Below are 23,460 nucleotides of genomic sequence, written 5' to 3'. Positions count from 1 at the left end.
CAGCAAATATACTGACGTAGAACACATGCTCCGTGTGCCAGTCGGAGAGCCTTACCAATGTCTCCCAGCGGAAGATGTTGCTGTAAAAGCAGATCCAGTTTTCAGAGAGGTAGAGGCGGCCCTGCAGGAGAATGTCTCTTTGTAGTGCACATGAGTAATCTGTGGGTGAACAACACATGGTAATTAAGGAGCATCAAGATGAGAAGACAGGGCAGCCTAAACGTGAGGATAAGCAGCAGCACCAAGAGAAGAAATTACCTGACACAATCCTGCAGAAAGGATTGTGAGCCAGAAGGAACTGAGCCATAGCTGCTGTTCTGCCCACTAGGTTACGATTTCTCCCAAGGGCATGCCACAGACAATCTCTCTTAGAGGTAAAACTATCTTGCCTTGTTTGCTGGTCATTCAGTAGCATTCTGTCTCCACATTTTAACCTGGGTTTTTCTTCTCACCTTCTAGTGTCATCGCTCATTTCTCTCCCAATTTAAGCCTACTAAACAATTTCTAGTCCTCTGCTAGTCTGTGCGTATTGCAACAGTGTGAGACATGGTATGAGATCACCAGTTACATTAGACAAAAGAACAGATGCAATGCAGTAGGCAATTGCTAATTAGCTGCAAGGCCAAAGCCTAGATGAACAGAGGAAGAGTCATGATTAGGGAGCATCAGGGATGTACAAAGGAGCTTGAAAAAGGGAAGCTCAGGGTCATGCATGTTGAGACAGGCAACCCTGACCAACTGAGGAAAGAGCTCAAACAGTAACGGGTTTGGGGAGCACTGCAGAGGAAAACATACACCCGAAGTCAGCAGGAGACAAGGCTGTAGCTGATACTGATCAGCTGTGCTCTCCCTGAAGTGAAACAAGTGAAATCCATTAGAAACAGTGAGGAGGGGGACTGTCTGTGCACAGGAAAGAGACAGTTCCTTGGTGACAATCTCTTAGGAGAGGAAAAAGCTGCATGTACGTCTGCTGGATTTCCTCACAAAATCACGGGCCAGCACAAAAGAGCACGGCACAAGAGGACAGTCCTTACCTACAATGAGACGCTCTGTGTCGGGAAGATGCTTGAAGAGTTTCCTGAAATCTTCATTCCGTTGTTTGTAGGTTGGACTCAACACCTGCAAATAACAGAGCGCCTGTTAAAGAGAGGGGCAGGCATGAGTACAGAGAAACGGAGTGGGAAAGCAGGAACACCTAGGTAAGGAGAAGGGGGGTCAGATGCACTTACAAAGCACGAGGCCAGGAGCTCCCATCACAGCAGGCACAGGTGGGAGGATCTGGGATTTAGTGCATTAAGTGAGAGGAAGAGGAGAACCTGACTTGGAAGAGTACGCACAGAGCAGAAGGCCTATGCCTTTGTCTGCAGTGCAGAACTGCATGGAAGCTGTGGATGCAGAGGAAATCCCTTTTCCTGCAGTCACAGACTGTACAAGGTATGATGCACGCCCTGTCTGCAATTCCTCAGCTAGCTGCCACTCCTCAGCTCTCCAGGAACAGCATCACAACCCCGGGCCATAGGTGCTTCAGTGTAGCTGCAGCCCTGCCAGGGGAGCTCAAACGATCACTGTCAGCTCAGGAATAATGCAGTCATGCCCTCTCCTCTCCCCGTCGAGTGCTCCACCTGGCAGTTAGGGAACCCACAGCTATCTGCTGGTATAGGGGGAACACCTCCGTGGGGTGCAGAAGAGGCTTGCACAGGGACTTGACTGTGTTTTGTGTTTATTCTGCAGACACCTGGCCTCACGGAAGGCATCAAATAAAACCGTGCTGTTGGCTGGAGGGAGATCAGGAGCTGGCTTCTTTCTGCTGTTTACTAAACTTTGATGTGACTCTGTCCCAGGACCGACAGTTCTAGCCAAAGGCCACCTCCTGCATGCCACGCACGTGCTGACAGCAGCTCAGAATAGCCAGAACTTCTGAAGGCAGAACTGACTGAAAGAGAGGCAGGTACAATTTCAGGAAGCCCGTGTCTCTCCTCTAATCTCTCCTGCTCTTTCTCCCACAAACGCAGGGAAGGCAGAGCAACCTGGGGGACAAGCTCTTCCCTCCAGATCTCACTTTCCTCTCAACAACCCCTTCCTACCTCTTCCAGCTACACTCTACTACTCTCCCAATACAGAAAGGTGGGCATGCATCAGAGCCTCCAGCAAGGGGCCCCCAAATGAATGTGATTATAGAAGGTAGTTTCTGGTTGAGAAACTGCGGAGGAGTGCTGAAGGGATAGGAGGAATGTGAAGGTTATTAGCCTTACAAAACTGTCAAATGCTGTCAAAGAAAAGAAAGAAGCACAGACACCCCCACCCAGCTCCCCCCCAAAAGCATTCCCTCTTCCACACATCATTTCAATGAACTAACGAACTAGAAACAATACTTTTTAACATCTTAGCACTTCAGATATTTGTTTCAGACCTGTGGGCCTGAAGGAAGGTGTCTTGATTCCGAATAAAATCTACAAAGCAGCAACTGACAGAAGTATCATTTCACTTACCAAACTTCTAGCCTGAATATCTGGAAAAGACCTTGGCCAGAGACGGGCTCCAGTAAGAGCCTAAGCCCAAGATTTCCTGGGACAAGCAGAGAGGATGGGAAAGGAGGGAGGAATAGATTATAATCAGTGCTGAGCTCTGGGTTTAATGCGTTACAGACCAGACTTAGCTGTTCTGTCTCCTTGGGGAGCCCTGCTCCCTTCCCTTCCCCACAGCTGGGGATGTTCTGACCCGTCCAAAGCCTGCACTGCAACAGACGCTTCTGCTTAGCACCAGAACTTCTGTTACAGCGAAAAACAGCTCAGTTTAGAGACACTCACAGCTAGAATTTCATCTGATCCACTGCTGACATACTCCTGGGACAAGTCGACAAGCCCGTCCAGGTCCGAGAGCAGACTTGAGAGCTCTTGATGCAGCACAAGATCCCAGAGAGCCTCGCACTCCGGCAAGGGATCCATAGCGTTCCCTCCGCGCTCGCACAGCTCCCCGTGTTCCCAGGCAGACTGCTTTTCCTCTTCCTGCTGTCACCGCTTCTTGTTTAGATTCAAAGTCGAAAGAGATACAGCAGCTTGGCAGGAGTTCGTGTGCCTTCCCCTGCTTCCCCGCTCACGTTCAGGTTGTCTGCCCTAGCGGCCTCTGCAGCTCTGAGAGGGGACTCGCCCTGGGGAGGACTTTTTCCAAGTGGCTCATGAGGATAAGCGTGCTGGCGGGCAGCGTTTGCGCTCTTCTGCTCCTGTCTCACCCACTGCTTGCTGTGGGTATCCCTTGAAAAAGGGCTGCAAAAGCGCCGACAGCCCAAGAGGTCCCAGGCAGGTTGTGGAAGGCATCTGCGACTCCTGAGCCAGCCCCAGTGGCCAGGACCGCGAGCAAGTACCCAGCACAGGTCTGATGGCCAGCACCCCACAGTAACAGGACACCAAACAGCTCAGAGCCTTCAGCTGTTGGTGTTTTTTCCCTGCTTTGAAAGCAGAAAAGCAGCGATTCTTATTCTTGTGCCTGCCTCAGGCTCTCTCCTCTCGTCCCTCTGCTCGGAAAGGCAGCTTTGGTCTTTGGGGAGGTTTCTCATGGAAGGAGCAGGCGGGGGGATACCAAAGTGCCTCGCACATGCTTCCAGTTACTGGAGTGGGGAGCTCTGCCGGCCAATGCCCTGCAGTAACCCAGGCTCAGCCTCCAGCAGATGTTTCCTGTCGTGGAGAGCTGCTGGACACTGCGGTGGGGGCGGCGTGAGGGGAGCTGGGCTAAGGAGGGACCAGCTGAAAGAACAGAGCGATGATGAAATCAGCCCTGCGAGACCCGCGGAGTTAAGAAATTTTAGAGCTCAGCTACTCCTGTGCCCCCCAAAAAGCCTGGGTCTTTCTAGGTTTCATTCATCAGCCAGATCACTTTGGAAAGGACGAGCAAGGGCTCCCGCAGGCTCCAGCAAACAAACTCCCTGCAGGTCTCGGGAAGATTGCTTGGAGCACAGCTCCCCGTATCCCTCTGCCCTCCATCCCCACGCTCTCCATCTCTGCTCAAGCGTGGAAATGCACAAGGAAAAGCCCACGCCACGCCAGCTCCGCTCAGCCACAATGCTGAGCTGTGAGAACCAGACGCCAGCATACTGATGAAAAATCCTAGTTCTTCCTAACAAACTGGGAGCACAGATGTTTCCAACCACACAAAACCTACAAGGGCATGGCTTCACTGCAGGGCCACTGAGTGCAGCAGGGTGCCCGCTGGCAGGGAGGACCATCGCGCTGCTCAGGTGCACCACGAAGGCGTTGCTCCTCACATCTGCCTTCACTCACCCAGCATCCCCAGTTGAAGGGTGAGGAAAGCAACTTCTGCAGCCCAGGAGGGACAAGGTATTAACACTGCAGACGACTGCAAGGCACCTGTGTTGTTTTACTGAATGGCCTATCTTGCTGGAAACTCCGTATGGGATTGCTTCCAAAAAATCTCACCAGGATGTTTCTCTGTCTCCGCAGCCACCCACCTCTCCCGTTGCAGATCTGAATGGCACGAGCGATCGGAAGAGCCAACCCGGAGGTGGTGACAGCAAACATTAACCCTACTGCAAACAGAGAGGGACAGGACAGGATGGCACTGCAATGGGCGGAGGGGAGTTTTCGGGGGGGGACGGGGAGAAAAGCGTGACCCTGCCAGGGCCACGACTCCCTGGTAATACGCTGAAAAATCCTCTGGGAGGAAATCTAAAGCAGCTGCTGCTGGGGGATGGGACAGGACAGGGAAGTCTGACAACACAACAGCTGAGGAAGGTAGAGTCTGGTACAGCACACGGCACAGAACACAGGTAGATATAAGGAGGCAGGGAGAAAACCAGGAAGGAAAACCTTAACTGATCTGCGTGACTGATGGACTTGCTCCTAAGCCTTTGTGGAAGACTTGCATTGCCTCTGGACAGATCAGAACTAATGGAAAGAGCAGGATACGTGCCTTGCTTGTGTGGGAGAGTTTAGACCCCACTGACAGCAGGACTGCTGTGCTGATTAATGCCAGCAAAGCAACTGGCCACCTGTCCCACGGCGTTTCTTCCAAATCTGGTCAGGTCACTGGGGACTTCCTTCCTTTTTTTTTTTTTTTTTTTTTTTTTTTTTTCCTTTTCCTTTCTTTTAAAAGTGAAGTAACACCAGAGGGAGAAGCTTCAAAGTAATCACTGGCAGTTTGTGGTAGAGTGAATTTGAATTCATTATCCCATGAGCGTGCACCAGAAGTTCATTTCTATTTTAGTGCCGCTCCACCACAGCAGGCGTGCCAGGCCCGGTAATCGATACGCCTGACATCATGGAAACCCGGGGGGGAACTGCCTGTGAAAAACACCTGAAAGCCAAGGAGTTACACTGCTCCAGGAATAGCTTGACAAAATGGTTACTGGCACTGGAAAGCTGAGAGCACTGATTCAGAGAGTAAGGCAGCTCATTCAGCACCTCACTACCTCATCGTCAGGCCTGGGTTTTTGCAATAAGCCCCGTTGTAAGATTGCTGGTGCTGAGTCAGACTCAGGCTGCCACCCATTGGGAAGATATTTCTGATGTTTTCCCTAAAACAGTGCTTCATTTCCCTCTCTTGGTCTTAATCCGGGTTATTTTCCTCATTCCAACAGCTGAGATTCCCCCTTCGCTCTGGCATCTATGAGGTCTCCAAGAGGGTGCTGCAAGGAAAGAAGACAGCACACCAAGACATCAAAGGCTGATTTCTTACAGTGCTCAGTCTCCTGATCATTTGATGTTGTTATGAAGCTGCAAGTGCTGCTTAAAAGGCTTCACAAAAAAAGGCCCTCAGCCACCTCCTGACTCCTAATGCACTTTGCTGCAGCTCTCCCAGAGCCTGGGCTCTCTCCTTTACGCAGCTACCTACCAAAATGCAAATCTGACCAGATTTATTTTTGAGACATTCAGCTCTGCAAGCTGAAATTGCTTAGAGAGTTCAAAAGTTACAGAGGATACCAACAGTGCACAACCCCAGAAAGGACATTTCCACAGGAGACCACATCGCTCCTTTGCGCTCCTTTCTGCAGTCTCTGGCTGTGATTCTCCTATGGCTTAGAAATTATACGACTGCTTTCCTCTAGGAAGAAAAGCTTCAGTGATGTATTACTGCATTCACTGAGCATGTTTTCCCACTCACTTTGCAAACAGTGACATACAGCACGCAGCTCCAGCACTACAGCCAGGGAGAGCCTGCAGAGCTGCGGTCGGAGGGAAATACAGCGAGCAGTGATACCTGAAGCCGACTGTTCGGGTTTGTGCATGGCTCGGCAGAGGCCTTCCCTGGAGCCACTGCTGGGAAAGCTGCCTTGTGTGCACAGCCTTTGTTTGCAGAACTGCAGGTGCAGGGCTTCTGTTGGGGCTTTGACCCACTCAGCACAATCCTTGGTGCAGACTTTGCTCTCCCAAAGACAAGCGGATAGAACCGTACTGCTGTTGAACTTTTCAGACTCACCAGGACAGTAAAGGTCTTTGGTAGTACTTAAGAATACCTGAAAGAGGCAATTACTGTCTTCTCACCGTAATTTTTTTCCCCACTAACCACTCTGGAACTGTACTGTACATGGGTGAAGAGGTGGAGGCTCGGGTCAAGTAGAGGGAAAAGCTGTAAGAAGAAAAAAATTGAAGCATGGTTCCAAAAGAGAAGGCAGGTGAAAGGACTGCAAGCAGATAAACACAAGGGGAAGGAGTACAGAGGAGGGCTGACCTTGGGACCTAAATATTAAACTGAAATCCTCATGGACAGACACAGATCTCACATCTTCCCCAGTGTCAACTTCGTTTGCTCTAACTTTTCAAGATCCTCTCTCTTACTCTCTTTTCTGGGAGTATGCTCTACAGATTCTCCTGACGCATGGCAGCTCCCAGCACAGAAGTAACCCTTGCTATAGAGCAGCAGCTAGAAATGCTGTGGGAAATCAGATGCACAGCCTGATTTAGGAACAGTCAGGAAAGCAGAAGGATCACCAGTCCAGCTGACGGAGAAGCAGGCAGAAAAAAATCCTGGTAGATCTGCAAGGCTCAGGGCCTCAACTGGCACTGACCTCAGGACATGAAACCTAAGAGCTCCTCCATGCTCAAACATGAGGCTCTTCACCCAGAGTCCAGCAAGAAAGAGAAAGACAAAAGAGACGCTTTTTCTTTTTTAGCACCAAAATGTCTCCAATTTGTCTCTCATTTTAGTGACTTCTGCTGGGTGAGGAATTCCTTCTACCAACTTGTGGAGTTCTTGTATCCCACAGAGCCAGTGCAACCTCATCCTTCCCCACCTCTAAGCACATCACGTCTTCAGAATAAGTCATGTTTTAGTAAACAAAATTAAAGAGAAAACTTGTTTGAGCTCTATTCTTTTTTTTAAAAATCATTTTAAAAATAATAAACCGATTAACAGTAATTCAACATGCAGACACACAATTCCACTGCAGACACACTCAAACTGCATCCTGATGGATGAGCACGGATGAGTGGGGCTGAATCCAGAGCCGACCAACAAACTGGGGTTTAATCCGTAAGAGAAGAAGTTCTTCAAGCCAGAGGTTCCTTGTCTGCTGTTCCTCACCAAAGGCACGAGAAACACCTTGGGAGACTTTTCCTTTCCACTGCTAGTGAACCCAGCCAGCCCAGTGATGTTTGCTTTTCCACCATAAGGGCACAAACACAAAGCAAACCCCGTACGGTTGAGCATATTTATTCTGGTGTTGTTTTCTAACGTTCACTGTGCACCCAACCATCTTGCACTCTTCCTCTGGAGAGCCAAGAAGAGAAAGCACCAAGACCATGAAAGGGCAGGACTCTTGCCAAATCAAGCCATGACCTTGGTTCACTCCCTTTCTCCCACTTGTCAGTCTGGTAGGGATGCCAATCCTAAAAAGCACTGCTAGGATCAAGAGGAGAACACACAAGGGTGGAGAAGTCGGTAACATCGTAAGGAAAAAGTAGAGAATAAGGAATCAAGGGAGAGAGAAGGAAGGCTTCCAACTGCCAAAGAGGGATACAGTGCTACAAAGACAAAAAGACCAGTTAAAAGCAGCAAAAACTGAAGTCATCTTGGAAAACCGGCATTCTGACCACTGATGCTCTGGGGAGCTTTGAGGGCCATGTGCTCTTTGAGGCAACGACTATATTTTTGTTTTGTGTTGTACAGTGCCTGGCACCCAGGGCTGCCAAAGAGACACAAAGAACAATTGTGGAGCATTTGCTGCATGCATAGAGAAGTTTACGTAAAATGATAGTGAGGGGAAATGGGTAAAATGAAACTGTAAAGCCTCATGAAGGGGTAGCCTCCACAGATTCATTTCTACAGCTGCTCACAATGGGGTAAGAAATAGAGGAGTCAGAATGGTCCAAGTGCCAGAAAAATCCTGCCTGGAAGGAGCTAGCAAAAAAAAGAGAAACTCTATCAAGGAGACACATTAGCAAATTTTTGATGTTAATTGTAGCAATAGGATTGAATGCTTTCCTGCAGTTTGCAGCCCATCCGTGTTTCCACATTGCTGCTTTTATCTGGCCAGACCGTCTCTACTAACTAGAACGTGTTTTGTTTTGCTTTCTAAAGGAAAATAATTGTGGGGGGAAACCACAAAAAATGCAGCCAGTGCTTACTCTCCGGATGTACTGTCTCTCATGCTGAAAATATATGGAGGAAAAACAAGAGAACAGAAAGATAAGATAGAGAGGATACAAACACACGAGACCCACAGAAGCAGACCACAGCGAAGCATCATGCAGCAGGGAATGGATCTCGGCAGCTACCGCCTCCATCAGCTCTTGTGGGATAGCAGAAGTCACCTTTAGCCACGGCCACAGACTTCACGCGCCGGTTTGGGGTGCCTACGTGCCCAAAGTGCCTCGCTCCACGGTTCCTCTGCCACTGCTCCACCACCTCGGGCCACCATGGGTTATGCTTCATTCCTCGTGCCACTGCCTCCACGCCTCCATCTGCCTCTGAGATCACATCTTCTCCTGTCCTTGCTGCTAGCTAGCTCTCGATCTGATTATCCCACTTGGCTCTTCCCCCACAACAAAGGGAGCTCTGCACTGAAGTCCCTGCCAAGAGGACAGCTGTTTTCTGTTCCCACTTCTCTCCCCCTCCTCTCCAACCTTATTAAATTCCCTTCTCTTTTTGAGGGAGGCCTGTCTGTTTCCTACCGAGAGCACAAAGGATTCATACATCAACCCAGATGCATTTAACACCTTAAACAATCATTGAAGGGGATTTCACCACAGAGACATAGCAGGCTTACTAGGGCTAGTAATCACTAAAGCAGTGAAAGGTGCAAAAAAGTGAGACAAATGCACCTCCTCCTTCAATGGTAACAAAGAAAGAACATGCTCTGGCACAGCCCCTCTCTGACATCTCCGTGCTGTGATTCAGAGTCATGATCCCAGCCAAACCTGAGGCAGTGCTACCACAGAGAGCCACAGATCTGCAGCACCTGATGCAGGTTCCCCAGCCAGCACATCCAGCCAGAGCTCCGGCAGGCTGCCGCGGCTGCACAGCATGCTACCTACGCCAGCCATGGCTTCTGAGACAAGGCAGAGAGAGTGAAACGTCCCAGTGCTGGTTATGTACAACAAATAAGTGTGCCTCTCACGCCTCTGTCAAATCTGAGCACGCTGTATCTGCTAAAATCACTGGTTCCCACACCTGGCGCTGCAGGAAGGTAGAAATTGCTACTGAACGTGGAAAGGCTGCTGCATTTGGCTACAAAGCCACCGTGCTGCTCGTATCTGCTTCAAAGCGCTTCAGGGGTGGGGTTCGACCATGCAAAGGTGGCACCGATTGTGGAAACTCGCAAACCGCCAGCTTTGTGCCTAAACACTGCCCTGCGTGCTTGCAGAACAAAAATAAGATCAAGGCAGAAGCAGGCGATGGTTTGCGTTTCTGTGAGATCAACAGAAAATAACTCCTCTCTCGCCCCACACCACCCTGAGAGATGCAAAGGGTTTGCATGGTGGCAGCTCTGTTTGACACCACATCAAGACCAACTCTGCCAGGAAACTGGAAGGTACAGGATGTAGAGATCATCAGAAGAGTGACTGCACAGACAAAGCTTTTGCTCCCTATCGCTGGCACCCTTTCCCTCAGGATGTCAGTCCTCCTTTGCCAGTTCTGAGCCATTTCCATCTCCTCTTTTGGGAAATGTCCAGTATGCCCCACTGCCACTGCAAAGCCCCTTTGCACCTTCCCCCCCAGGCACCCAGCCCATTTTCACCCAGGGACAAGAGAAACTGGAGTACTTACATTATACCAACTCTGGCTTTTCTGTAAGGACAAAATAAAAGAGAAGCATTAGTTAGCACAGAGATCTTAGGATCAAAAAGAAAGATGGACAGAGAAACTAGGTCCAATCTGGTTTGCATAATTAGCGAAGTGAAAGTGAGGTTAAACAGAAGATTTCAATGGATTTCACAGTGCAGTCTAACAGTTATTCCCAGTTACAGAAACAAAGAACAAATCCAGGAGCATGAGTCTATAACAGGAAACAGTTCAGGCTAATGTGTGCATGTCCGCATGCACGCACACGCACACACAAACTCACGCTGCAATTATTTTGCAGAACAGCAGCGCCCACTAGCAGCAGAGGAGCTAACCGTAAGCAGTGCCAGCCGTTTCTTTTAGGGGATTTATTCTTCCACAGCTGCTGGCTAGGTTGTAAAAATCACCGATTTGAACGGATCCTCTGCAAATAAGCCCTTGAAGAACTGTTGGAAGGCAGGGACACAATTTTACTCACAACAGCCACCAGGCAAAACTTTATTTTAAATTTTAAATGGGAGACGCATACAAAGACAGGAAAATTGCTGAAGGAAATCGCTAGAAAAGCTGAACGGAAAAAAAAGACTTTTGCATAATTTCAGCGCATAGTGCTTGCATCCTCTGCACATGTAATTTTTTGTTCTTATTATGGCATTTCAGACGGTTTGAGGACAGGCCACATGTCACACTGGAGCGTATGAAAAAGCTAGCTCAGCTTGGAAAGTCACACTTGGCAATTTTCAGCTGGAGGTGAGATTCATCAGCACAGAGGGAGGAAGAAATAGGCTTCACACTCCCACTCCAGTGAGGCTGGCTTTCCAGTGTCAGGACACAGAGCAGAGCTGACAGCAATTACAGGCATCCCCCATTTTAGGGTGGATTAACCTCAGAGCAACGAGGCTGGGAGGCACCATAGCCTTTCACCATTAACAGTGGTCAGCGGCAGAGATCATGGTCAGGCACTTTGTGTGTCAGCAACCACGCAGCTGTGCCTGTCCCCCTCTTCTGACCACCGGCAGCATGTCTGCGTTACACCTGCGGGAGTTCAGTTCCATGGACAAAGACAGAAGCAACGTTTTACTGCATTTCTTTCTTTGAAGTCATCTTGCTTCTGACCTCGGACTGGGAGTATTTCTTACAGCTTTATACCCCATCCAGTCTAGAATATGAAGGAAAACTAACTTATTTCTCTGGCTTATGACAGTCTGTGAAAGTTTCACTCTGAGAGGTAAGTTCGTATTCACAGAAGCACAGAAATCAGCTGCACTGGAATAGCCCACAAGAGGACCAACAACGTTCAGGATGTCTTACCATAGGAAAGTAAGCGCAAAGTGTTAATGAGATCAGATTGGACCAGAGATACCTATGAAGACATGGTTCGCCTACTCTGTTCTCTTCCTAAACCTCCCTGCTTTCAGTTTCCTGTGCTCCCTATATCCCATTCCATACAGACTTCCCTGCCATCTGGATCCCACTCGCAGAGCCAATGTTTCCGAAGGGCCCCTTGCCACCTTGGGCATTTCTGCCACTTGGGACAGCATCCTGTTCACTGCTCTGGTCTCTAATGAAAAACCCCACAGTAGCATGGTGTATACCACAGTACCAAATACAAAGGGTTGACGCTAAAAAGATCTCACATCTGACTCGTTGACCAACCAGACGAATTTTCTCTTACTTGCTACACATTTCCATACTTCACCATAGGCTCCATTCATAAATGGTTCAGCTGAATTCATCCTTCTCTCCAAGGAGGACATGGAAAAAGGCCTTATGCAATTCAGGCTATACTAAAAAAATCAGGGGAATTAAGCTTTATCCTCGTACAAACCACCTCGTCCTCAGGAGCACAGGATCTAAGATGGAGTGATTTTCCTGCAGATTTGTTTTGCCATCTGTCTGCCTTAATGAGCAAAATGCATAACTCAGACATTCCTGGGGAAAAAAATCCATAATCAAACTAAAACTGGCATATACAAAACGCTGCTGTTACTGAGCCTTTTAAATCAGGGTGCACATGTGGTGTCGGCACACTGCAACAGGAGTTCATTCCCCTCCCTTACATTAATTGCAGTAACTCCTTTTGCCCTGCACAATTGAATTTCCCCAACTGTGATTTCTCTGTGGCTTTCTTGCCCTTCCACACAGTCATACTGATACCCAAGCCTCATCTTTAGCTTCTGACAAGTGTTCTAAACACGAGGAGATTCCCTCCTCCTGACCCCTATGTTTTGCAGGTAGAACAGACTACAGAGAGTCCAAAGAGGAGCAAAACTAAGCCTCAGTATAAATCTGACTCCTTAAATCTACCTTCAATTTTCTTTCTTTCTTTTTTTTTTTTTTTTAAATCACTGAGCATCAGAATATAGAGGGATGCAAACTGTGAAAATCAAGAGAGCATATAACAGAGGGAAAAAAGAAAGAAAAAGGAAAAACATATTCTTACTTTGAGCAGGTTAAGTCTGTCATACTGGAAAAAGAAACCATAAACGTTAGAACTGAAAAGTTAAAATAAATGAGCAACAGAGGAAGGGAGTTGCACACAGAGGTAGAAAAGATGTCACTGGCTGTCAGAGACGATGCCATAGGAGCAGATACCAGAGTTCATAGCTACATGGTGGCTGTAACCAGGAAGAACTTAGGAGAAGTTGAGGAAGGAAAAAAATGGGGGCTTTGCTCTGAGCCTCTAATTAATGTAGTGTTGCCTCTGAATCTTCACAGGGTAATGACCCTACATTTGCATGTATTTCTTTGGAAGATTACAGCTTTACAGTGCAGATGGGAAGCAGCGGATCACGTATATGAAGTTCAGCCTGCTAGCTTGATGCCAACAGAAGTTTCCACCTTTTAGCATTACTGGGAGCAGGATCACAACTCACTCCTACGTACTGCTGCTTCCGGAGGAAACATTTTGCCAAGTGAATGACTTGCCATGGACTCCAGAGACATCACCTAGTCCTTTTTGGAACAGAGGAAACAGAGGCACAGACCGAGGTGAGGGCACAGAGCTCTGAACAAATTCCAGAGCCCTTTCTCCTGATCTACGTACATCCAGGCTCTACGCTATTCAGCTAGCTTCTGAACCCTCACAGCCCAGTAACTCAAAGAAAGCGATGAAATTTATTTCCAAATTGCTCACTTCAGTCCAAAACGACCAGAATTTCATGACCTACTACCTAAAAGGGGATTATACCACCCAGCAGGAGGGGTAAATGAGAAGACAGCCAAATTCTTCTCATAACTGCACGCTGAAAAGACAAGGTGCAACAGCCATAAGCTGCAATCAGGGAAATTCTTTTTGGATAGAAGGAAAAAGCCTGTTCACAACAAGAGTGGTTAAGCACTGGAACAGGGGCCCAGCAAGGCTGTGCAATCTCCACCTGGGGAGGTTTTCAAAATGCAACTAGAGCAGATTCTGAGCAGACTGATGTTACCAAATCAGCCCCACTTTGAACATGAGGTTGGACTAGAGAGCTTCAGAGATCCCTCCTGACCTAAACTGCTCAATCTTCAGGGCCTACATCAAAATTCATGTTTTCCTCTAACCTGCTGTTTTCTCCTCAGCATTCATTATTAGGTATAGGCAGTGGGATGAGTCTTGAAAGACATGCAACTGAGAGCAAATAACTTTGATCCTTGGGCAAGAGCAAAAGAGGTTAAAAAACATGTATTTCACTGTTAGCTGCAAACAAAACTCTTTTATTCCCTGAGTTCAGAAAGCTGTTCCAGGAGCAGCAGTGCTTGCCAGTAAAAGCTTAAGGCTGACACAGGCCTTTAGGTGGTTTGGGCCATGCCACGCTGGTGGATTGCGTGGAAAAGCTCCAAAGATTCCCTACAGATGTAATCCAGTGCTTAAAAACTCCTGGTGAAGCACTCCCTCTGATGGCAACACTGCAGCATGACAATTAACGCAACAGACAAAAAGAGGGCAAGGGACTTCAAGCAGAACTGTCAGCAATTGTATAAACACAGCATCAAACTCATGGGCTCAAGCTGTTTCATTTCATCAGCGAGACAGGTTGGAAAATCAGACTTTTCTTCTTGCAGAAGAGGGGTGGGGAGAGGAGAAGAGGCTGAGAAAGGAGATTTTAAGTTTTTACCCTTCAGTTCTTTGTACCTAGCCTTTCCCCATCTTGAACAGGTATCTTCATCTGCCTGGGGAGAATCAGAGGATTCAGGGGATGCCAGATTCTCTTGTTCCAGGAAGGGCGGCTTTGTGGAGCACAGGATGAGATTCACCCTTCAGCTGGGGCAGGGGGTTGGGGCAGGAGGCTCTGATGCAGGCTGGCAGAGGTCAAGCCCAGGATCCCCTTCTCTGCATCGCGCATCCATCCTTGCACCGAACTCACCTCAGGTCCACCTCCCTTTTGCTTCTCTAACTGTAGTGAAGTATTTTTCGTCTTAGAAAAGCAAGGGGCTGGCTGCAAGCACATCCCAGTACCAGTACAAACGCACTTTGCATGCACATTGCTCCCTGCCAATGCTCTTCCCACCTCTCCTGACAAATCTCTCCACAGCTGGGCAAAGCACCTCCAGCCTGCCACAGCCCAGCCACAACCTGCCCTACCCGCACACCTCTCCCTACTCACCAGCAAGCCTTTCGGGACACTCTGCTACTCCAGCCCTGCGTTTTCCATAGAACTTGTTTCACACCTCACCTGAGGCTTTAGTCTCACAGTCCTCATTTGTAGCATCCAAGCTACAGTTACCATGCAAAAGACAAGCTGTCTAAAGAAAGACACGGAGAAGTTTCCAGCAGACACCAGCAATCGTGCAAGATAGAGCTGGCTACACAGGGCATTCTGACAAAGGGAACTGTAAGCCAGTACTGTCAACTTCGCTGCTAACTAGCAACTTGCCTAGAATTAAATCCAAGGCATCAACTGGGGAAAAGCCAAGACATTGATCTAGTAGACTGAGAAGCCATCCAAGCCATTCTGGTTTTAACTTTACTTGCATACACACATGGAAATGCCAGCAGCCTGGCACCCTGTCCAATAAGCATCCCATCAGCGTTTCTGTTTTTTACACTCTTCTGAGGGTAGCACAGAGATTTGAGATCACATCTCAAATGAGCTTATCCAAGCACCCACAGAGGTATTTTCTACTTATTACCTTTCAGAGCGAGCCCATGAATTCTCACAATTCATTTGGGACAGGTCTGTTCTAACAGGTTTAAGCTGGGTTCATTTGAAATCACTGATCTTTAATATTTACATCACACAGAAAAACATTTAAGGTCAGTAAACTGAGATCAATGGCCTCTCTAGTCTTCATCATAAAAAAGCAGGCAAGAAGTTATGGAGATCGACTCCCATTTCTACAAGGCATAAAGAAGAGATGAAAGCGAAGGGATTACGTTCAGCCCGCCAGAGCCAGCAGATCTCTCCCTGTAAAGACAGCAGCTATTTTTAAGGGAGAAAGAAAGCAAATCTTAAAACGAAGCCTAAAATTCTTTGGAAGTAATTGAAGGAGTACGAGGAACAGGCCACTTTTCACACCATGTGAGCAAATATTAAGGAGATCCCAGTGATATAAGTGAAACCAGCTTCTCAGCTACAGGCATTGGGGTGAGCTCTTGCTGACATTCTCGCAGCCGCACCAGGAGAATGCCTTACTGGAGTCACTGCTCAGTACCACGGGGAGGATTTCTGCATGATGAGACAATTCTACAGTGGGGCACAGGAGAGAAAAAAGAAGGCTTACTTTGGAGAGGCGCTTGTGTGACTTAATCGGAGAGAAAGCATGCAGGAATGAAAAGAGAGAAATTAAGGAAAGAAGAAAAATTACCTCACAAATCAAGAGAAAGAAAACCCACAAACCCAACAGAAAGCATTGTACCCCCCTTTCGTTGTTAAAAGCACCGTGAATTACTATCAAGCTTTAGTAGTTACTCTGTTGGCAGGAATCACACTCCCATGGCCTTGAATCACAGCACATCATGGGCCAGGGCAATGCAACTCATCTCTGCCAACACCCCTTACCAAGGACGTGATTCTCCTGACAGACCCCATCTACAAACACAGTGTGCCCTGCATCCTGCCTGCCTCCCAAGCGCACGGCTTTCTTTTGGGGACAGACTGCCCAAGTGCACAAGCCTGACAGCACCATCATGAGGCTGCCATCCACCATCCTGGGCGGTGGTTGTAGCTTACTGTGTGCACAGGAAGAAGTCTGACCTCAAGGCAACCTCGGAACTGACTGGTCTCTAATGAATCATCTTGAAAAAACCCTTCGCCCCCTTTTGAACACACATACTCCTCCCTTAGTGGCTAGGGAGTCCTGTTTTCTCTGCTGACAGTGAACACAAAGATGAGTGAATGAAGACTTTTTGTGCAATCCAGCAATAAATTGGGTAAAAGATCCAACAACTCATTTCACACAAGCCATCAGAGTTATGCCATTCTGCCACCTGTGACACCGGGAAGTCATTCAGGCTGAAACATTTCACTTCATAAAGCTGGAAAAATGCAAGTGCTCCTGACAGCAATCTTACAATACACCACTGACATCAGGGTTATAATCAAAGGTTATGCTTGGTTCCCAAGGCACTAGCGTGCTTTACCAGGTCCCACTGCTCACAGAAAATCAAGGGTCCCCAAACTTGAAACCCTATTCCTCCGAGTATGGCAAACAAAGGCTGATACTGGTTCTAATACTGTCTGTCAAAAGACACAATACCTCCCTAGGGAAAGTAGCATCTACCCGGCCAAGATTTCCATGGAGTTTGTCAGACAGTTGTAATACTGCACCCGTAAAAGTCAATGTGCAGAGGACTGGCAAACTGATTCTGTGCAATTTGAACCTCATCTCAACACGGGGCTTAGACAGGACTGGAGAAACGCATGGGCCCTTCGCAGGCTGTCTGCACAGAGGACCCTTTATTTCTTCCATGACCCTTCACAACCCAATTGATAAAAAGTAATTGCAACAGTTGATTTTCAAGGTCTTGCTTAAAATCACAGAGTCTTCCAAGGAAACAGGGCCTTGATTGCAAAAGATCAGCCTACCAAAGCCATTATGGAGCTGCAGAACAAGCCATCAGCAATTCCTGGACTGAGTTCACTGAAAGGATGATGGAGGTGCACTGAAGTCTGACCTACCCAGACAGCTCCCAGTTAGGAGAATTTTCAGAATTATGATGGGGGAAGAAGGAGAAGAGTTAGCCAGAAGTAAAAAAAGGCACTGAACAAAGCCAGTGTACCACATTAGAGTTTAGAGCAGCGGACAAATGTACATCTTGACCGAAGTTATTTGCTCGCTCCTCACCTTGGAGTTCTTGGCCCCACTGCGGCCTGACTGAGAGGAACAGCTCCGCTGTACACCCTGCTCCGGCGTGGAAGGGGATTTGTCTGATGAGTGGTCTGAGCCTTTTTCCACCATGGTGTCTCCTTGGGAGTCCTGCGGTGTTGGGGACCGAGAGCGTTTGCGCAGGATGGGGGAGCAGGCAGGCGTGCTGCGGTTTGAGTTACTGGCAGTACTGCAAAATGAAAGAAAGAGCACAAGTGTTAACCTTCAGCTCAAAGAGAAAGCAACTGCACCCTCCCTTGAGGTGAAGCATTACCCACAGATTTCTCCAGTAGCACAAAAGATAAATCTGGCTTCCTGAAGCAATGCACCCCATGCCACACTTATTACTGATCTCCCCAGTAAAATCAGGTAGTAGACAGGCATCATTTACTGGTGGCAGAGAGAACTTCAGTTGCCTGTCAGTGTCTTTTTCCACCCACTTTTCAATTGATCTGCCCACAGAGAAATTAATGAGAAAATGAACTCATTCTCTCCTGTATGGATCTGAGATGTTAAAGTGATGATCTGTGCTTAGAAAACCTACACTTGTGCTAAGAACAAGGGAGATGTCAGTGTGTTTGCGACATAGTCCCACCCCATCCCTCCTGTACTTTTTATATCAGCGACTGTGCCCCTTCTTAACAGCATGCACAGAAACGGGATCTTATCTTTTAGGAAACACTCCATTAAAGGTCATCAAAACCCTTGGGGCACTGGGAGGGGAGGCGTATGGGACACCAGTCACAGACAATGCAGTCATGATTTCCTGTACCAAATCATCCTTTCCCACACCAGTTAGAGTTGGGGATGAAAATGTTTTGCCGTAACATAAAAGCTTTCATGGTTTGAAAAAAAAGTTAAAAGAAGAAAGAAAAAATTTCCCCTTTCATACCAGGGCAAAAGCAAGACCTTTCAGAGATTTACAGAAATCACAAAACATTTAGGGGAATGGAGTTTCTCTTCCCTTACCTTCAGCCAATGCCCTAACACCTAAACCAGAAAGCCAGTTACATACGTATTTATATAGAACAGATCAGCAATCTCAGAATAAGACAGGAAAAATCAGATTTCCCAACTGTTCCTTCTCCCTGATACCTTTTTTCCCGCCAGACTCCTCAAAATACCACATGCTACATCCATTTTATACTGCAAATGTTACAGTGCCTGCAACAGTTTAGGTATATCATGAAGTGAAATTACCAGGGTCTTTTTGGCTTATTAAAACGTACGAAAGTATCGGGTTTCTTCCCAGACTTTCAGCTGTTCCAGTTAAAATGTGTATTTCGCTCTTTCTGCTCTCCTGCTGCTACGTTTCCTGGCTAGATTCAAGATGCATAGTTTTTAACAACCCAGCGTAGTGGCATCTACATACACCAAGCACTGTCATCAGCTATGTGCACGTGCACGAGGTGCTGTGCAAATGGCACTAAATCCTGCAGCTCATTACAAAAACTTCCAGAGGTGGAAATGATTTTGAATTGCCATTCGTATGGTTATTAAGAATTCCAGATTCTTAGGCTGTATTGCTACTGTTCATGGTGTGTAATTGCTTATCTGGTGTTACAGCAAATTTCCTAACTCTTGCCCCAGCATGCTTGAGTCAACGTAAACTGATTTGAGAGGTCCCCAGAATTACAAGACAGAATCAGAACTGATCGTTCCTGAGTCACATGTCCCTGCACTAGATTTGTCTGAGCAGACATACCCGTTTCTTATTACAGCTGTACAAAACTTGAGTTTTTCAAGCACAACCTCCTTCTTGTTTTCAGTTCGTGGGAGTTCACACACACAAGTTTCACCCTGAGTTTCAGCTTCAACCAACTCTTCAAAGACCAAGTCAAATTCAGTCACAGCCCTGCTTGCCGGTAGGTTACAATTATGAAAGTGCACTGAGTTTTGCCTGTTACTAAAGCACGAAATAACCAGTTCAAAACCTGGTACAGAAGCACCACGTGCACATGAAACTCAAGATGCAACCCACTAGAAAGTTTGGTACTCTCACCCAAGTTGTGATCACATGAGAAATGAGACAGATTTTGCCTTTTGCGGGCTGCAATAAATACATTAATACTCGCTTCAGTATGCACTCATGCACAGATGTGGAAAATATATTCTTGGTTCTCTCACTCTGAGCACGACACATGCTTCAGAGCCGCCTTCAGCTCAGGTCCTGCTAGGTGCTACGCAGCCATGGAGGCCAACTCAAGCTGATCACCCAAGGACTCGCAAAGCTCCTCCGGTGGGTTTTTCAGGCCTGGCTGAGTAACCCATGGCACTGCAGCTACACAGGAGCAGCATCAGCACTGAGCAGCTTAAAGCTGGCACGTACATGCTTGCCCAGGCTCAGCTCGCACTGCCGCAAGCCGTACGTTTCGGTGCCAGCTCTGCCAAGCGGAATCTCTCAGAGCAGACTCCGGCTTTGAGTTTGTTTTCCACTCACTTAGCATCTCCTGCCCGCTTTAAAAAAACTAACTCCATCCATATATATCGTGTTAGGTACACGGGGATCATCACCCTTGCAGAGACAGGAATAGAAGAGAGCTTTAAGGGGGCCTTCTTCGGCTGTCTCCTAAGTCAGCGGCCAAGAGCTGATCAAACTTGTGAGGTCCGAATCCTCCTCCTCCTATCCGATGGCTGGACAACGTGGAGGGTTTTTCACAGCAAGGGCTCTGCCGGTGCGTGCATGATGAAGGATAGGAGGAGGTCACGAGAGATGAAGGATGGGAGGAGGCCGCTCACGCGGCCGCTGCCTCCCCTGTGGCAAGGGTGGGCCCAGCAGCAGCCCCTCGTGGCTCCGTCCCACTCACCCCCGGCCCTGAGCCCCTCAAAACTCGCCCTGCTCCCGCTCCGTCCCGAAGTTTGAACCCGACCCAAGGAACAGCCATGACGAACGCTTGCTGCAGTTGCCATAGTGACCGGGGCCTGCAATTGAACCAGGAATCAACGCCTGAAATGCCAAAACGGCTTGACCCACTTTGAAAAAAAAAATAATAGTAATAAATAATGCTTTACAGAACTAATTGACCAGAGAGCATTCAGGGCCCCACACACCCCTGCAGCGCAGCCTTTAGTAATGCAACGCATCAAGGCAGGCACAGAGCACAAACAAGCCCAGCCAAGAGGCGGCCCCGTGCTCCTAGGGGGAACCCCCGCGTGCAGCACGCGAGGCAGAGCACCTCATCATGCCTTGGGGCTGCACAGCGCCTCGGAGAAACGCCTCATCTGATGGCTAAAAATAACGTGAGCAACAGCGGCGTGGCTAGGAAGGGGCCAAACCCTTCAGCCACATGGAGGATGAGCAGCCCTGAACTGAGACCAAAGTCTGCCCACCCTACGAGGCCCTCTGAACTGACCACACCACTGTCCCTGGGCTCAGGACACGTACCTTGCAGAGGGTCTTTCCCAAGCCACTCATGCAGCAACGCTCAGCCCCAGCCTCCACACACCAGGGCTCGCAGCCGGGGCCACGCTGTGCCGCAGCAGCTCGGGGCTCTCCTCGCAGGTAGCGCTCAGCTCAGCTTAAGAAGACACTGAGCAAATCCATTTCAATCTCGCAGCTGCAGAACGTGAATTAGAATGTAGCCAGTCGTAATCGCTATGTTACCAAGTGCACCAAAGGATTTGTAAGGAGGGCAGCTCATCTGAACAAGCGCAGTTTCAGCCACGCAGTGCTCCCTGTTTCTTTGTGATCACCAGCTTCCCAGAAGGCAGAAACAGATCCGCAACACCATTTCCTGCAGCATATTTGTAACCCCTCAGACTTCCTGAAGAAAGTCCTGATCTGGAAAGCTAATCACAGCCTCCAAGATTGCCACAGCTCTCCAAAGAACTCGCTTCGGCAGAGCACAGCTGCCGAAGGTGCCCGTACCTCCCTGCACCACCTGGCAGTAAGCTCTTCGAGGCCCAGAACTGGGGCTACCAACAGCACTGCAAATGCCAGACTTAATTCTGCAAAGTGCTGAGCACTGCGTCCACACACCAGCAGAGAACTTAAGCATATATTTAGCTCTGCATATAGACCCACTGAAACCGAGGGTGCGAACAAAGCCAAGCCTGTGCTTTCCCACTTTCCTAAGCAAGACCAAAGGATATCCTCCCGCATAAAGCAGAAGTGTACTGGTAGAGCCTGGAAAAGGGCAGGAAAAGCACAAGGTCAAAAAGGCACCTCAAGCCTGCCTGGAGTACAAAAAGAGTTAATTCTCCTCAGAAAGAGCTAGTAAGGGGGTTAATTAGACGCCTACAAAGATACTTCTCTGTGATACAGTCTGACATCACTGGAAAAAGATGAGGTTCAGAAACTCATTATGCAGTCTACCAAACAGCAAGCAGATGGTAACAACTTTTGGTCATCACCAACCTACAAGCGCTTCAAATTGATAATCTACAAATGAAAACCCCCATATATCCCTGGGCTTGCCATGGCTCTACTGCCAAGCCGTAACAAAAGGCTATACTTACATTACATCTCCCAGTAAAAAAAAGATAAGGCATTGAAGCATTAAATGAAAAACCAATGACAACTGTAGGGCTGTACAGACAGTGAGCAGTGTTTCCTGCCAATTGCTTTGAAAACAATAGCAGGAGTATACTTTCTGCATGCTTTTTAAGCAACTAGTTTTTAACCCAGAAGTCCATCCTTGTCAAAGAATTACTCTGATTATTTTGAAGTTTCACAGAATGGTTTCTTCCTCCTATGACATTCAATAGCGTGCTTACATATTCATGAGATAAAATTAACGCAATTATTATGCTTCAGGGGATTAGCAAATCACTGCAAGTGTTAGGAAGGAATTTGACTTCTGCACACATGCAGCACCGCAAGGTTGGTCAAATGTATTATTAACAATGTCATTGTCTTTCTCCGAATCATCTGATACTGGTTACCACTGGAGACAGACTAGCGATTCTGATGGACAAACGGTCTCATACCATACGGAAACTCCCACTGTGCTGTTTGAAACAATCCCTCCACCGCTCCCTTCCTACTTTGAATTGTTACAAAAATTCCAAGGAAAAAAAAAAATTGAAACACGTTTTCTAAATAGAACAAGACAGATCTTAATCATACTGTCCAATAATACAAGTGGCATATGTTAGAGAGGATCATTAATCTGCAGAGAACCAAAAATGTGTTATAAATTATATTCTAAACCTCTTCGTCACCCACAAATTAATACGGTTACATTTACTCTGCAGGGAGACAAACCACACGGAACAAAGTACGATGAATAATAAGATGAAATCTGGGAAGCAATAAAATGGAAATAATGCAAAAAAAGCATTCCACGTCCCCATGAAGCTGGCAGCATGTGTGCTCCAGACCCAGCCTTGGTGTGGTCACCTGCAGGTCACTCAGCCTGCAGCTGTACCTCCAAAAGAGGAACAGGCTGGGGCTTTGTTTCCTCTTTTCCCCATTTTCACGACAATGGCTCCTGTAATTAACAGCAGGAATTGCAATATCTGATGTTGTCTTCAATACCTTGCATGTCTTTTGAAGGGAGAGTTCGAAAAATGCAATAATCAGGCATTTTTATTGATCATTAGCATTCGCTAATGATGACCATCCATATGTGGTTTTGGATGAGGGCACGTGTGTGATACCTCTCCTGCATTACCTCGAGAAGAGCAGAAACATTCTTCCTTTCTGCCCATCTCCTACTATCACTTCAACCAGCTCAGAGAGGCCTTGATCCCCAGCACAGGTAGCATCCTCTTTAACACAATCCAGTCCTGTGGCAGGGCTTTCACAAATCACAAATTAAATGTCTGACATAGGCTCACACTGCATCTCATCAGTGACAGGTAGGGGTATAAAGGGATATTGGATCTCTCAGGACTGGAAGACAAAGCTAGAGCTCTGCAGCTGCCCACTCACTCCTGCTGATCATCAGCTTTCAGGGATTAATGGAAGATGCTGCGATCTCCAGTGCTGGGACCAAA

The 23,460-nt window shown here is 47.7% G+C and overlaps 1 protein-coding gene across 15 annotated transcripts in view; it reads right to left on the bottom strand.

Moving 5' to 3' along the window:
• GRAMD1B (GRAM domain containing 1B) overlaps positions 1–23,460 on the bottom strand; it is a 129,743-nt gene that overhangs the window by 16,735 nt on the left and 89,548 nt on the right. For 11 of the 15 annotated variants that reach the window (XM_040534034.1, XM_040534031.1, XM_040534032.1 and 8 more), the window contains 4 exons: positions 17,500–17,710; positions 10,219–10,239; positions 1,035–1,137; positions 56–159 (listed from right to left, as the gene is read on the bottom strand). In XM_040534034.1, coding sequence (XP_040389968.1) covers positions 56–159; positions 1,035–1,137; positions 10,219–10,239; positions 17,500–17,710 — 439 coding nt within the window. Of the gene's footprint in view, positions 1–55; positions 160–1,034; positions 1,138–10,218; positions 10,240–17,499; positions 17,711–20,905; positions 21,507–23,460 lie in introns of those variants that run through there. The other 4 variants (XM_040534027.1, XM_040534028.1, XM_040534038.1 and 1 more) reach the window with 3 other exon arrangements.

This window comes from Cygnus olor, chromosome 22 (assembly GCF_009769625.2).
Source record: "Cygnus olor isolate bCygOlo1 chromosome 22, bCygOlo1.pri.v2, whole genome shotgun sequence".
NCBI classification, from domain to species: domain Eukaryota; kingdom Metazoa; phylum Chordata; class Aves; order Anseriformes; family Anatidae; genus Cygnus; species Cygnus olor.
The sequence above is the reverse complement of the archived record's forward strand: the minus strand, read 5'-3'. Positions and strand labels throughout refer to the sequence as shown.